Below are 15,690 nucleotides of genomic sequence, written 5' to 3' on the forward strand. Positions count from 1 at the left end.
GACCAAAACTGGATGCAGTATTTCAAGTGTGGCTTACCAAGGCCTTATAAAGTGGTATTAACACTTCACGTGATCTTGATTCTATCCATCTACTAATGAAGCCTAGGATTGCATTGACCATAGAAGACATCCATGTCATTCCTCGACTTACAACAGTCCATTTAGTGACCGTTCAAAGTTACAGTGGCACTGAAAAAAGAGACTTATGACCGTTTTTCACACTTACGGCCGTCGTAGCATCCTCACGGCCACGTGATCAAAACTCAGTCAGTTGGCAACTGACTCACATTTGTGACGGGTGAGGCATCCAGTAGAATCAACAGAGAAGTCAGATTCCCTTAATGGCGGTGTGACTTCTGTAACAACTGCTTAAGATTCCCTTAAGCACTTGCGGCAAGCGAGGTCGCAAAACGGAGCAAACCTCACTTAACAAATGCCTCACTTAACAACAGAAATGTTGGGCTGGGTAATGGTCGTACGTCGAGGACCACCTCCTGTACCCCACAGGCCTCACCCTCCCTCTCCAAAAGAGACCTGCATATACGTTCTCCACGCAGAACGTGGCAGCAATCCTGTAGGAATTGGATGGGAAGGGCCATTTTTAAAAACGAACAAACCAAAATAAACCATTTGTTAAAAACGAGAAGGCGGAGGGACATTTTATCATCTATGGTGCGCATGCGATAAAGCCAGGAGTAGGTTCTACTCAGTGGTGAAATCCAATTTTTTTTTTTTTACTACCGGTTCTGTGGGTGTGGCTTGGTGGGCATGGTGTGGCTTGGTGGGCGTGGCAGGGGAAGGATACTGCAAAATCTCCGTTCCCACCCCACTCCTGGGGCCAGCCAGAGGTGGTATTTGCCAATTCTCCGAACTGCTCAAAATTTCCGCTACCGGTTCTCCAGAACCTGTCAGAATTTGCTGGATTACATCTCTGGTTCTACTTAACTTTACTACCGGTTTGCAACAGGGCTGCGCACGCATGCACAGAAGCTTCCTGATGACGTCAGGCTCTGTGGGTGGAGCCTCCCACCAGTTTTATTACCGGTTCTTACAAACCGGTCCGAACCACTGGATAAATATGTAGCAATGCTCCCAAAAGCACGAAGCTGAAGCCTGAAGATGACGAATGAGACTTCGTCGAAACGTCGCCAAGACACTTCCAATTTTCCAATTTTACACGGGAGAAAACCCGAACAACCAAAGACCTACATACAAACACCCGTGAAAACCTCAGAAAACAAATTTAGATCCCTATTTTAATACCGAAAATTTTGAAAATGGAGATAATGATGAAACCAGATTTTTTATTTCCTTTTGGGACTCACGGGGAAAAAAAATTTGGAACTTTGTCACTATATATGTTGACAGTAGCAGCAAGACTATTTATTGTGTGTGCAAAAATGGAAGGACGCTTCGATTCCTCCCATGGCGGAACGGTTGCAGAAGTTGATGGAGTCGGCTGAAATGGCAAAACTGACCGCTTTGATTAAAGAAAAGAACATAAATAACTTTTCTTTCCACGTGGAAACCGCTGCTGAACTTCGTGCTTGATGTGGCAAAGAATGAAACTCTGGGTTTTACCTGTTCGACTGACAGACTCTTTTAGAAATGGCTCGTTTATATTATTATGAAAAAGCAAAAGATTGTGATTTAATGTTAATGCCCTATTTTAATGCAAGGGAGAGAGGTGGAAGCCTTCCCCATTGTTTTTCTATTTACTTTCCTATGTTGTGTCTTCTTTTAGCTTATAAACTCAATAAAAATGTTAAACTAGGGAAAATAAAAACCAGAGAGAGAGAGAGAGAGAGAGAGAGAGGAGAGAGAGGAAAGAGAGAGAGAGAGAGAGGAGAGAGACACACACACACAGAGAGAGAGAGAGGAGCGAGAGAGACACACACACACAAAGAGACACAGAGGAGAGAAAGAGACAGAGGGGGAGAGACACAGAGGAGAGAAAGAGACAGAGAGAGACAGAAGAGAGAAAGAGAGACACACAGAGAAAGGAGCGAAAGAGAGAGAGAGAGAGGAGAGAAAGAGACAGAGGGAGAGGGAGAGAGGAGAGAAAGAGAGACACAGAGAGAGAGGAGAGAAAGAGAGACACAGAGAGAGAGGAGAGAAAGAGAGACAGAAAGAGAGAGGAGAGAGACACACACAGAGAGAGAGAGAGAGAGAGAGAGAGAGAAGAGAGAGAGAGAGAGGAGAAGAGAGACACAGAGAGAGAGAGAGAGACAGAGGGAGAGAGAGGAGAGAGAGAGGAGGAGAGAGAGAAGAGAGACACAGAGAGAGAGAGAGAGAAGAGAGACACAGAGAAAGAGGGAGGAGAGAAGAGAGGAGAAAGAGAGAGAGAGGAGAGAAGAGACAGAGGGAGAGAGAGAGAGGAGAGAAAGAGAGACACACAGAGAGAGGAGCGAATGAGAGACAGAGAGAGAGAGAGAGAGGAGAGAAAGAGAGACAGAGAGACACAGAGGAAAGAGACAGAGGGAGAGAGAGAGAGGAGAGAGAGAGAGAGACAGAGAGAGAGAGAGAGAGAGAAGAGACAGAGAGAGAGAGAGAGGAGAGACAGAGAGACACAGAGAGAGGAGAGAAGAGAGAGAGAGAGAGAGAGAGAGAGACAGAGAGAGAGAGAGAGAAGAGAGAAGAGACACACAGAGAGAGAGAGACAGAGAGAGAGAGAGAGAGAGAGAGAGAGACAGAGAGAGAGAGAGAGAGAGACAGAGAAAGAGAGAGAGAGAGAGAGACAGACAGAGAGAGAGAGAGAGACAGAGAGAGAGAGAGAGAGGAGAGAGAGACAGAGGGAGAGAGAGAGACACAGAGAGAGAGAGAGAGGAGAGAAAGAGAGACAGAGAGACAGAGAAAGAGACAGAGGGAGAGAGAGAGAGAGGAGAGAAAGAGACACAGAGAGAGAGAGAGAGGAGAGAAAGAGAGACAGAGAGACACAGAGGAAAGAGACAGAGGGAGAGAGAGAGAGGAGAGAAAGAGAGACAGAGAGACACAGAGGAAAGAGACACAGAGAGAGAGAGAGAGGAGAGAAAGAGAGACACACAGAGAGAGGAGCGAATGAGAGACAGAGAAAGAGAGAGGAGAGAAAGAGACAGAGGGAGAGAGAGAGAAGAGAGGAAGAGAGACAGAGAGAGAAGGAGAGAGAAAGAGAGACAGACAGACAGTCAGACACAGAGAGAGAGAGAGAGAAGGTAGATTTCTGGGCGACCCAAACTGCTTTCTCTTCCTGTTAAATCAAAACTGATTTATGCTTATATATCGTCTAGTAATTTCATGCTTATGCTTATATATATATACTGTGTGACAAAATAAATAAATAAAATAAAAAGATAAACCTTGGCTCTGAACTGGGCTCTCGATGCAATTCGGCTCCAATTGTAACCTGTCGGCTGCTGGCTGTTTAGTCCAAGCTGGGCTGTTTTCTCGGACCCTTCGTTGATAAAAGTGTGTGTGTGTGTGTGTGTGTGTGTGTGTGTGTGTGTGTGTGTGTGCAGTGATTTGTGGTGGCAAACAAAGGCAATCATGCCTGCCTGGCGCATATTATAACAGGCATCCTTTTCGGCTGTGCTTGACAGAAAGTAATTAGAATGCTTTTAATGTCCAGAAGAAGGATGCTGATAGGCTGTCACCGATGTGCAGATTTATGAATATTTATACGGTGGTTTATAGCTGACACTTTTATCAGTTGAGGAAGATAAAATATCTGCCTGACTCAAAAGCCTGACAGTCAGGTTAATAAAATCTCATTAAAGAGAATGACCTATGCAATTATATAGGATTTATTGTAATTCATTTTTGATTGTAGCCTGCTTAAAGATGCAATTTCCAATTTCCCGGTGCCAAATTTAGGCCTGCATATCAAAAACTAAGTGAGCCTCCGAACACCCCATCCGAGGGCGGGGGTGGGGGGTGGAGGGGGGGTGAAGGAAAAAGAAGAAAGGAGGAAAAAGAGAACGGGGCTTTTTGAGATTTTAGAAAAAGAAGGAAATGTTTTGATCATCTCGCATGGCAATTAAGTCCTTCAAGGCTCAAAAGACATTTCCAAGTGGGATCGAAGAGACCAAAATCGATGTGCAGAATTATGCTTGGGGATTTTTCACTATTATTATTATTATTATTATTTTATTTACACAAAATGACACTATACACAGCAAAGGAGATAACTATGCTGGATTTCGTATCCCAGATCACTAGTTGAACACTTCCCAAGCGTTTAGGACTGCGTGATGTATCGGCGAATTATGCGAGCAGATCCCAGTAAGGTGATTTTATATTATTATTATTATTATTATTATTATTATTATTATTATTATTATTATTATTATTATTATTATTATTATTATTATTATATTATTATTATTTAAAGTCTGTTTTCTCCCATTATGCTGAACTGAGGTTCTCTCTATGTCATGGAAGCAAGTCACTGGTGTCACTTTTCTTTCTTTTTTTTCTCAGCTCATGGGAAAAACAGCTTCATGCTCTCTTTCAAATGATTGGGTTGCAGAAGAGGAGCGGAAAAATCAGAAGGAGGCAGGGGAAGAAGAAGAAGGGGAAGTACTGAAGGAGGAGGAGGAGGAGAAGAAGGAGAAGGAGAAGGAGGAGGAAAAGAAGATGAACAAGAAGGAGGAAAAGGACAAGAAGGAGGAGGAAGAGGAGGAGGAAGAGGAGAAGATGAACAAGGAGGAGGAGGAGAACAAGAAGGAGGAGGAGAAGAAGATGAACAAGAAGGAGGAGGAGGAGGAAAGAAGGAGGAGGAGGAAGAAAAGAAAGAGGAAGAGATGAAGAAGATGAACAAGGAGGAGGAGGAAAAGAAGATCAACAAGAAGGAGGAGGAGGAGGAAAGAAGGAGGAGGAAAAGAAAGAGGAAGAGAAGATGAACAAGGAGGAGGAGGAAAAGAAGAAAGTTGGAGGAAGAGGAGAAGAAGGAGGAGGAGGAGGAGGAGGAGGAGAAGAAGAAGATGAAGATGAACAAGAAGGAGGAGGAGGAGGAAGAAGGAGGAGGAAGAGAAGAAGAAGATGAACAAGGAGGAGGAGGAAAGAAGATGAACAAGAAGGAGGAAAAGGACAAGAAGGAGGAGGAGGAAAAGGAGGAGAAGATGAACAAGGAGGAGGAGGAGGAAAGAAGGAGGAGGAGGAGGAAAAGAAAGAGGAAGAGAAGATGAACAAGGAGGAGGAGGAAAAGAGGAAAGAGTTGGAGGAAGAGGAGAAGGAGGAGGAGGAGGAGGAGGAGGAGGAGAAGAAGATGAAGATGAACAAGAAGGAGGAGGAAAAGAAGAAAGAGGAGGAAAAGGAGGAGAACAAGAAGGAGGAGAAGATGAAGATGAAGAAGAAGGAGGAGGAGGAAAAGAAGGAGAAAAAGAAGGAGGAGGAAGAGAAGAAGACTAACTAGTGCTAATATGGTCTCCACAAAAATATTACGGATAAAGTTTTGTTTGCTTTTAAATGTATGATGAGTTCTTCTTTTTGGATCACGTGTCTTGAGGCCTCCCAAATGTAAAGGACCCAAGACCACCCTGGAAGAATGCCTTGCATAGAATAGGCTACAAATTGCTTTTTTAAAAATAAAATAAAATAAAAAGAGAGAGATCGTTCTTATCTCTTGATCTATTTCGACTAGAAGTTCTCAAGATCTTCCCAATTTGGTTACCCCCCCCCAAGCCCTTTCAGGTGAGAATGACAGTCATGGGAAGGTCTGGACTCTGGCAAACCTCCGAAGTTTGAAAAACACACAGGTGGCCCAAAAACTTTGAAAAGAGGAACAGGGGATCCAGGTTTTCAAAAATGGCATTTCCAACTGGAGGGAAGCCGAGGGATGTTTGAATGTGTGCGTGGTCGCAAAGAAGATCGTTTCTGGTGCTAGAACACTTAAAAGTTTTTATTACAAGGTAGATCAACAACAAGAGATGTCCAGGCTACGCAAACCTGAGCTGGTACTGGAAATGAAGGAATGAAGATGCAAGATGCTTTTGGAAAATTTAGTTCTGGAAAAGTACAGAAACATTCCCCGAATCCGCTGGATTAGAACATCGCTGAGGAAAAATGGATGTTCTAATATTCCCAGAATGTTTTATCCTTGAGAGTTGTAGAGTGTTGTGGTCCGCCAGCAGCCTGCAGAACTGGCAATGGAGTCAGACAGCGATGAGGCTGAGGAAGAGCATGGGCCAGTCCTGGAGGCTGGGGAAGGCTCACATGGGGGCTCTGCGTCGGAGGCAGAGGTGTGGCCAGGGCCATCGGGGAGTGAGGTGTGGACTCCAGAGCCTCCAGAGGCTGACAGTAGTGAGGCAGAGGAACAGGAGGAGCCTGTTCCTAATGCACGCATGAGAAGAGCTGCCAGAAGGCAAGAGCAGCTCAAGCAAAGAGGACAACTCGGGAGTAGGGCCAAGAGATGATTGGCCCCTCCCATAAGGCTTAAAAGACCAGCAAGGGCATTTGGGGTCTTTGCTAGAAAACAGCGTTGATAGCTTTGTCTGGTTGCATTTCATATCGGCATCTTCTGAACTTTTGCCAAGAAAGGCCTTTGGCAGTTTGCCTAATTGGACCAAGGTTAGTGTTAGGACTGAGGAATTTGTGTTGGGAGGAATTTGCTTTAATTTAGTTGGACTACGCTGAGAATGAGTTAATTCTCAGCTGTTCGAATAAAGTTTGTTTGTTTTTACACTGACTGAGTTTCCTACTACCTACTTGGGGCACAACATAGAGAAAGCTTTATTTAAATTCGACAGATACTCCTATGAGGAGATTGGGATGTTAATAGCAGAGGGATTGTGTGTCTTGGATTTTTCTCTAGATGCCCCTTATAACAACCGTGGGGAAAGCCTGTTCTTTCATGGTGGGGAAGGAAGGTCCTTCTCCAGATAGACAGAAAAAAGGCCCTCAAAAGATGACCAAGGGTGGTGGCATCACCCAAATGATGACCAGGTTAGTAGCATCACCCAAACGACTGGGAATCAGAGGTAACCTTGGTTTCTCCAAAGGAATAGAACTCAAATTATAACCCCTTACACAAATGTGAAGATGGCTACCACCGGTGAACTGTGATGGGCTTAGAGAAGGAAGAGCCGCTGTTTAGAAAGTTTGAGAACATCTCGATCAGAGGTCTTCTAAACCTCCCATGGAGAAGCAGCTCTGGGACAAAGGACGAGATGGCGCCAACGCTGACACCAAATGATGTTCACAAGTCAACACACCAAGTACACACTAGGACCACATCGATAGTGTGTCTGTCAGTGGACATAGCTAAAAGACAATGTGTTGTGCCTCGTCCTCCCTCCTCTCCTCAGCTGGGCCCCTCCCATCTCCACCCGGGCCTGTTATCAGACTCCGAGTCTGATAATGAAGATGAACGGCCTGTCATGCCTCCAGCCCCTGTCCCTGGCCCCCTGCCCGGAGAAGATGTCAGGACTGAACAGAGAAGCCCGATAAACTTCACTTCTACAGTGTGAGCAGGAAGCCAGCCACGTGCTGGAATTACTGACAGCAGATCCAGCTGAAGAGAATTCAAAGTGGGAGGATCCTCACTTCTGGAGCTCTGAGAGGCGACGCCAGCAGAAGGAAGGGAGGGACAGGCCTGGATAAATGCTGAGTCATGGAGCCACACCCCACAGCCTATATAAAGGACCTGCTTTTGGCATTACAACCTTGAGTCAAGCAAAGTCTCATCTAGTTTGCTGCTATTGGACTTTATCGCTGAAGTCACAACTTGGACTCCTGCCTGCCCTGAGAAACCTCGAAGGAATTTGGCAAGCTGCAGAGGCTTCGTTGCCATGTTTGATATGGACTTCCTTGACCCGGTCGTCGGAGGGGGAGGGGGACACCACACAATGGCCAGCTTTGATTCATCCCATGTTCCTTACTATCTCCTGCCTTCAAAGCGTTTTCTCTCAACGCCTTCATGAAGACCAGGCCTGCTTGACCATGGAAGTCAGCTTCATGGGAAGAGTAGAGAATAGAATTCTTTATTGCCCAAGTGTGATTGGACACACAAGGAATTTGTCTTCGGTGCATATGCTCTCAGTGTACATTAAAAAAAAAATACATTCACCATGAATCATAAGATACAACACTTAGTGATAGTCATAGGATAGTAAATGAGCAATCAAAATCATACAAGGAAACTCAATAAAACAACGTAAATTGTAAAGATACAAGCAGCAAGGTTATAGTCATAAATAGAAGGAGATAAGTAATAGGAAGGATGAGAAGAATAATAGAAAGCCTGAAGAACGTTTCAATCTCCAGGCGGCACCTACATAAAGACTGTTTCCCACAGCTGATATTTCTCCCCAAATCTGCCTTCTCTCTTGTAGGCAAGTCTGAAGACTACATCCGGACCTCCAGATGTAGGAAGTTCAACAAAGGCAAAATTAGGCACACTGTCAGGAAGTGAGGGGAGCCGAATGTCAACTCGCAAAGCATCCCTGACCTGCTCTCGGGTTGCCATAGGCAGGAAGGGGGGAAACTGATGGAGCAGCACGGCAGCCACAACCAAAAGCACATTCCACGCATACCTTTCTCATAGCTGTATCCCAGGTTACCGGCAACAGCCGGATGAGTGTGATCTCTACAGCCTGCGAAAGTGCTCTGTTGGAGAATGTGATTTATGACACACCATGGGAGGAGGGGGGAAACAGGGTCATAATTGGGCCGAAATTACGTGGGGCAGAGCTGCCTTCACTTGGGTAAATGCTGACATGTTGCTCCTGATAAAAAACTGGATTTCTTTTGAAGCTTGGCTCGAGGCTCATGGTTTAATTAGGGCATCCATCGGAACCCTGTCACACACTGTATCTGAGCTGCAAAGCCTCATTTGAGCACTAGATGGTAGCAAAAGGAAAGACTCATCCCTCCCCAATGTTCCGCTGCCATCTAGTGGTCACCTAGATAACATTCCTCCAGTGGAAGAACTGAAGCCACTCAAACTTAAGTGAGCACTTGTCTATGGCTGCTCCACCACCAGGTAAGGGAAATTGGGATTATGCTCGCCACTGTAGTGCAATTCCTTCAGGGCTGGATCAGACCCGGGTTCAAATTCACCCTCAGCCATGAAAGCTCACTGGAGGATTTTTCTACCTGCCATTTTGCCTTTCTCCAATATACCCAAAGGTGCTTTTTTTCAAGAGGCAACACGTCTTTCTTGGTTTTCTTTGAAGACGTTTTGCTTCTCATCCAAGCTGAAGGAGCTTCTTTGGGACAGCCATGACCTGGATGATGGAGAATCTCCGTAGACATTGGCCCAATCTACTTCCACAAAGAATTTTTATTGCAAGTGAGGGAGGGTGGGGGAGAAATGGAGAAGGGAGCTTTCTGTTAAGGAAAAAAAAAAGCTCAGCCTCTTTGACCATTGGTGGATTCAGCCAGTTCGCCCCAATTCGGGAGAACCGGTGGTTCACTTTCTAAGCAGTTTGGCGAACTGGTTGTTGGAAGAAATCATTAGGGCAGAGAACCGGTTGTTCAATTATTTGAATCCCACCACTGCTCTTGACCCAAGGTCAACTCCAGAGATGAATTATGCAAACTGTTTGATTGATTAATTGATGGATGGATGGATGGATGGATGGATGGATGGATGGATGGATAGATGGAATTTATATTGACGCCTATTTGCACATGGCGACTCAAGGCGGCTTACGGAATATAAAACCTCATATAAAAAAAAATGAAACTAATAAAAGAGGAGTTATATAATAAATTAATATAATAAAATCACCCACACACAAACACACACACCCGGCGACAGCACCTCACACGAGCTATTTAATGGGCTCCATCCCGCTCCGGGTTCCTCAGACCCTCTGGCAGAACCAGGTCTTCGGCGCCTTTGGGAAGAGTGTTAAGAGTGGGGGCCATTCTAATCTCTGGGGGAATGATGTTCCAGAGAGAGAGGGAGCCACCACAGAGAAGGCCCTTCTTCTGGGTCCCACCAGGTGTATCTCCCTCAGGGACGGGACCCGCAACATTCCCTGCCTCCCCGCTCTGGTGGGTTCCAGTTTATGGATGGAAAGGATTTTTCTACAATGGCCTTTTTCCAAGAATGAGCAACCGCCCAAGCTGTGGGTTGCTAGGTCCTGCTACAGTCTTCCCAGCTGGGTGTAGAACCTTGGATTTCCTAAAGGGAGGCTAATTCACCTTAGTCCAGGGGGTCTGCATCCTTAACTACTCAAAGAGACACTTGGACCCGTTTCCCACAGAAAAGAAAACACCGGGAGCCATAAAACCAGGGTGGGCGTGGCCAACTGTATGTCACTCACTTCCATTAGTCACATGACCCCTAGCCACACCTACCCCGCCGGTCATTAGGGCAGAGAACCATTTGTTAAAAAACACCGGGAACCACAAAATCCTTATGACATCTCTCTCTCTCCCCTCCATTTCCCCCCTCCCTCTCTCCCTGTATTTCTCTATGTCTCTCTCTCTCTCTCTCCCCCTCTCTCTGTATCTCTCTGTCTCTGCCCCGGCCGCTTCTCCATCCCCCACCGTCACCCTTACCTTCTCGGGCCAGGCGAGAAATGACTGGGAGGGGAGGGCGAGGGGCGGGGCCAGCCAGTGGGTGGGATCGCCTGACAGGGAGACACAGCAGAGGGCCTAAAGAGCCGCATGGGGCTCCGGAGCCACAGATTGCTGACTCCCCCTGGCTTAGACAAGTCGTGTCAGCCAAGGGACACGCTGGCTGAGGAATCCTGGCAGTTGCAGTCCGTACTTCTTGAAGTTTGCTGAGGTTGACAAGCCCTGCTCTACGGGAAGGGACAAAAGAGAAGAAGGCCTACAAGAAGATCTGAAGAACTTCAGGAAGGTCTTCATAGCTTGCTCGAACGTTACAGAAAGGCTCCCTATGGGATATTGACACGAACCCACTTGGATCTTCGGAAACTCTTGCCACGGCCAAGGTGCAGATGCACACTCCACGGCCTCCCCGCCCCCCCCTCCCCAAAGGCCACAGGAAGAATTTGAAGCCCCACCATGACGTCACGCAGATGAGGGCATCTCAAGCAAGCCTTTCATTCCAAGCAGAACAGAGCTGGAAGGGACTTTGGAGGTCTTCTAGTCCACCCCCACCCCCCAAGCAGGAGACCCTAAACCATTTCAATCAATCACGGAATCACTCAAACAATCAGAACACAGCTGGGAGGGACTTTGGAGGTCTTCTAGCCCACCCCCCCTTGCTCTAGCAGGGGACCCTAAACCATTTCAATCAATCATTCAATCACGGAATCGCTCAATCACTCAATCGATCAGAACACAGCCGGGAGGGACCTTGGAGGTCTTCTAGCCCACCCCCCTTGCTCAAGCAGGAGACCCTAAACCATTTCAATCAATCAATCAATCAATCAATCACAGAAACACTCAATCAATCAGAACACAGCTGGGAGGGACTTTGGAGGTCTTCTAGCCCACCCCCCCTTGCTCTAGCAGGGGACCCTAAACCATTTCAATCAATCATTCAATCACGGAATCGCTCAATCACTCAATCAATCAGAACACAGCTGGAAGGGGCCTTGGAGGTCTTCTAGTCCACCCCCCCACCTCAAGCAGGAGACCCTAAACCATTTCAATCAATCATTCAATCACGGAATCACTCACTCAATCAATCAGAGCAGAGAGGGAAGGGACCTTCGAGGTCTTCTAGTCCAACCCCTCCTGCTCAAGGAGCCCGTCGCCTCTAAGGTATCCGAGAGCGAGGGTCTCTCTCGCCTTTGTCCACCTTCCCCTCCCGGAGTCCGACGCCGCGGAGCGCGCCTTCCCTACCTGCGCTCAGCTCCAGAGCCCCTTCGCCGGTGCTGCTGCTTGGCGCCCCCTGGTGGTGATGGTGGTGGTGGTGGTGGTGATGCTGGCCGTACCTGGCCGACGAGGAAGAGGAGGAGGAGGAAGAAGAAGAGGAGGAGGAAGAGGAGGGGGCGGCGGCGGCGGCAGCAGCAGCAGCCGCAGCCGGCGCCTGGGCTCCCAGTTGCGGGGCCGAACTCCGCGCCTGGGGTCCGTGGGAAGCGCGGAAGGGGGCCGGAGCCGGGTAGGGCAGCGGGGGAGGCTCGCCCAGCGCCGAGGAAGAGGAGGCGACGGCCGGCAGGGGCTGCGGTTGGAAGTGGCCGACGGGCCCCCGCACCTGCGGGATCTCCACCATGGTGGGCCGCTCGTAGCGCTTGCTCAGCGCCGGCCGACGCCCCCCGGGGAAGGTCTTGAGCGCGCTGTAGGGGCTGCGCTGCTGCGGGGCTTGCTGCTGCTGCGGGGGGGTCTTGTAGAGCTTGGCCCCCCCTTCCTCCACCGCCGCCTGCATGGCCTCCTCGCTCAGCATCCCGCAAGCGCTGCGCTTGCGTTTCTTTTTTGGTTTTTTTTTCCCCCCTTCGCCCGGGTACCGTCCGTCTGTCTCCGCGGCTCGGGGCGGGATGGTGGCACCGAGTTCCCCCTCCCCACCTCCTTCCCCCCAACCCCCCCCCAACCCACCCCGCGCGGGCGCTGGGGGAGGCGGGCGCCTGATTGACAGCCCGCCTTGGCCAATGCCTGGAGGGAGAAGGGCGGGGGGGAGAGAGAGCAAGCCGGGGAGACCCCCCACCCACTCATCCACTCACTCACTCACTCGCTCGCTCGCTCCCCCCCCCGCCCGCCCAGCCCAGCCACTAATCGGAGCGGACCAGGGGGGCGGAGGGCGACGCGGAGTGAGCCAGAGGCGCCTCCCGCCTCTGGAGTGGGGAGGGGGGGGCGGAGAAGGTCTAGCCCGGGGAGGGAGGGCAGGCGAGGAGGGAGGATTGGCTTACTCCAGAGTCAAGCTCCCTGCAGCCCCCCCTCCCCGGGCATGCCCCCTACCCACCTCAGGCGGAGATGCCCGCGTTCAGATTAGAAGGACGCAGCCGTCCGGTCCGACCGTCCGCGGGCACCTTTACGGGCAGAAGTAAAGACACCCTCCCCCTCCCTTCCCCGCAGGCTGTAGGGTGGGTGGGTGGGGAGAATGCAGCCCCCCCCTCCCCCCAGGAGATGTCCCTACACCCTCCCCCCCCCCCCAGCAGTCTACGCGCCCCACCTGGGAGATGGGCCGCGCGCGCCCAACTTCGCGCAGCGCTTTTGTCTTTGCCGGGGGGGGGTTGGTGGGTGGGTGGGGGGAAGGGAAGGGAAGAAAGTCGGTGGGGGCAGCGCCCCCCCCCCGCGCCACCTTCACTCTACCCCCCATCTCCAAGCCCTTTGAAGACCCCCCCACACTCTTTGCCCTGCCTCTCTGCCCCACTTCTCCACTTCTCCTCTCCTCTCGTCCTTTCTCTCCCACCCCCCCACCCGAGGGTCTCGGGGCCGCTTCTCTCCACCACTACCACCCGCCCCTGGAAATCGAGTGGGGGGGGGGTCGCTCATCAGAAGTACCGAGCCGTTTTCGCGCAAGATAGCCGGCTCCGTTTTTAATCAACGAAGCAACCCAATCAATCAATCAATCAATCAATCATCTAGCGTGGGGGGCGATGGAGACACGGCAGATTTCCACGAGAGATTCGTTGCTTCTTTCTACGTGCTTTGCAAAGAAAATGAAGGAAAAGGAGGGGGGAGGAAAAACAAAAGAAAAGAAAACCAGGAGCGGGGAAGACACGCGCGTCTCTTCCAGCCGCTTCCCACGGCTTGGCTGGGACGCCTGCCTTCCCCAAACTCTTGTCAAGGAGCCGGACACGTGGGCTGACCAGCCGGCCTTTCCTCGCTCCGGCCCGCTCTTGGCCGGGAAGAGCCGGAGAGAGGAGGGGGCGCGGCTGAGATGGAGGGATGGAGATTCCCCTCTTCCCCCCCCCCCCAGCCCCACCAACACACGCCCTTGGAACACTGATGATGTGACCTAGTTGGGTCGTGAAACGTCTGCCAAAAAAAAAAAAAAAGCCCCTCGTTTTAATCAACCCCGAAGACCTGCAAAGACACACACACACCCCAACACACACACGCAACTCCTATTGAGGCGAGATAGGCGAGCAAGCGAGCGGCCGGCCGGCTCTTCCCGGACTTTGATACGAAGGAGCGCCGTCGTCTCCCGGCTTTTCTGCTCCGCTCCTCTTTCCCTTTTCCGGGAGACGCTGCTCAGATTCACCGGGAAGCTTTCCGCTGGGGGGTTCCCCCCACCCCCGAATCTGATGCCCGGTGGCTCTCCTGTTAATTTAGAACATAAACTGTGCTCTGCTGGACTGGACTCCGGGCCCATCTCTCCCTCTCTCTGTGTCTCTCTATCTGTCTCTCTATCTCCCTCCTCCCTCCCTCCCCCTCTGTCTGTCTCCCTTTCTCTGTCTGTCTGTCTGTCTCTCTCTCTCTCTCTCTCCCTGTGTCTCTCTATCTGTCTCTCTATCTCCCTCCTCCCTCCCTCCCCCTCTGTCTGTCTGTCTGTCTCTGTCTGTCTGTCTGTCTCTCCCTCCTTCCCCTCTTCCCCCCTTTGTCTGCATCTCTCTCTCTCTCTGTGTGTGTGTGTCCCTCTTCCCTCCCTCCCTCCCCCTCTGTCTGTCTCCCTTTCTCTGTCTGTCTCTGTCTGTCTGTCTGTCTGTCTCTCTCTCCCTCCTTCCCCTCTTCCCCACTTTGTCTGCACATCTCTCTCTCTCTGTCTCTCTCTGTGTCTCTGTCTCTATCTGTGTCCCTCCTCCCTCCCTCCCCCTCTGTCTGTCTTCCTTTCTCTGTCTGTCTGTCTGTGTGTCTCTCTGTCTCCCTCCCTCTCCCTCCCCGTCTGTCTGCCTGTCTCTCTCTCTATGTCTCTCTTTCTCTGTCTCTCTCTCTTTCCCTCCCCCCTCTGTCTGTCTGTCTGCCTGTCTCTCTCTCTCTATGTCTCTCTGCCTCTGTCTCTCTCTCTGTCTTTTCTCTCTTTCTCTCTTTTTTCTCTTTTCTCGCTCGCTCTCTCTCTGTCTCTCCCCGTTCTCTCTTTCTTTCTTTCTCTCTCTCACTATCTCTCTCTAGAAGATAGATAGATACCTGATAGACAGACAGATGAGGGAGGACGGGGGGGGGAGGGGGAAGGGAGAGATCAAGAGATGATGGAGGGGAGGCAGGGAGAGAGGCAGGAAGGGAAGGAGAGAGTTACAGCCTCTCCCTCCCTCTTTCCTTCCCTCCCTCATCTATCTGTCTGCCTGCCTGCCTGTCCTCTACTTTTCCATCTATCATCTTTCTCTCTCCTTTTCTCTTTCTCTCTCTCGCTTTCACCATCTCTCTGTAATGCTATTGATCTTTCGGTCCCTTCCTCATCTACCTGTCAATCTATCATCTATCGATCTCTCTCCCCTTTCTCTCTTTCTCTCTCTATTGATCTCTTTCTCCCTTCCTCCCTCTATTAGCACTTATCTATCTATCTATCTATCTATCTATCTATCTATCTATCTATCTATCTATCTATCTATCTATCTATCTATCTATCTATTTACCTACCTACCTACCTACCATATCTATCTGTCTGTCTGTCTGTCTACCTACCTATTCTGCCCATTTCACTTAGTCTGAAGTGACAGTGATCAGCTGGGCAGCTGACAAACATTGTAAAAACAAAGGCAGAAACCTTTAAATTCAAAATGAAAAGAAATCGAATAAATTTAAGAAAGCCAACTGCTCCGGGGTTGGAGGCGGGATCCTCTTCCTATCCCACTAACCACCCCCAACATGGAACCCACTTCCCACAGGACCCAAGCAGTGTCCAGAAATATTTTACAAGAAGAGTTCTCCGTTCCTCTGAAAACAACAAAATACCTTATACCAACAGACTTGAAA

The 15,690-nt window shown here is 49.8% G+C and overlaps 1 protein-coding gene across 1 annotated transcript in view; it reads right to left on the reverse strand.

Moving 5' to 3' along the window:
- BEND4 (BEN domain containing 4) overlaps positions 1-12,283 on the reverse strand; it is a 30,777-nt gene extending 18,494 nt beyond the window's left edge. The window contains exon 1 of the mRNA XM_058193624.1: positions 11,743-12,283. Within this exon, the coding sequence (XP_058049607.1) occupies positions 11,743-12,283 (541 nt within the window). The remainder of the gene's footprint in view (positions 1-11,742) is intronic.
- Positions 12,284-15,690: the final 3,407 nt, after the last annotated feature.

Source organism: Ahaetulla prasina, chromosome 8 (assembly GCF_028640845.1).
Source record: "Ahaetulla prasina isolate Xishuangbanna chromosome 8, ASM2864084v1, whole genome shotgun sequence".
Classification (NCBI taxonomy): Eukaryota; Metazoa; Chordata; class Lepidosauria; order Squamata; family Colubridae; genus Ahaetulla; species Ahaetulla prasina.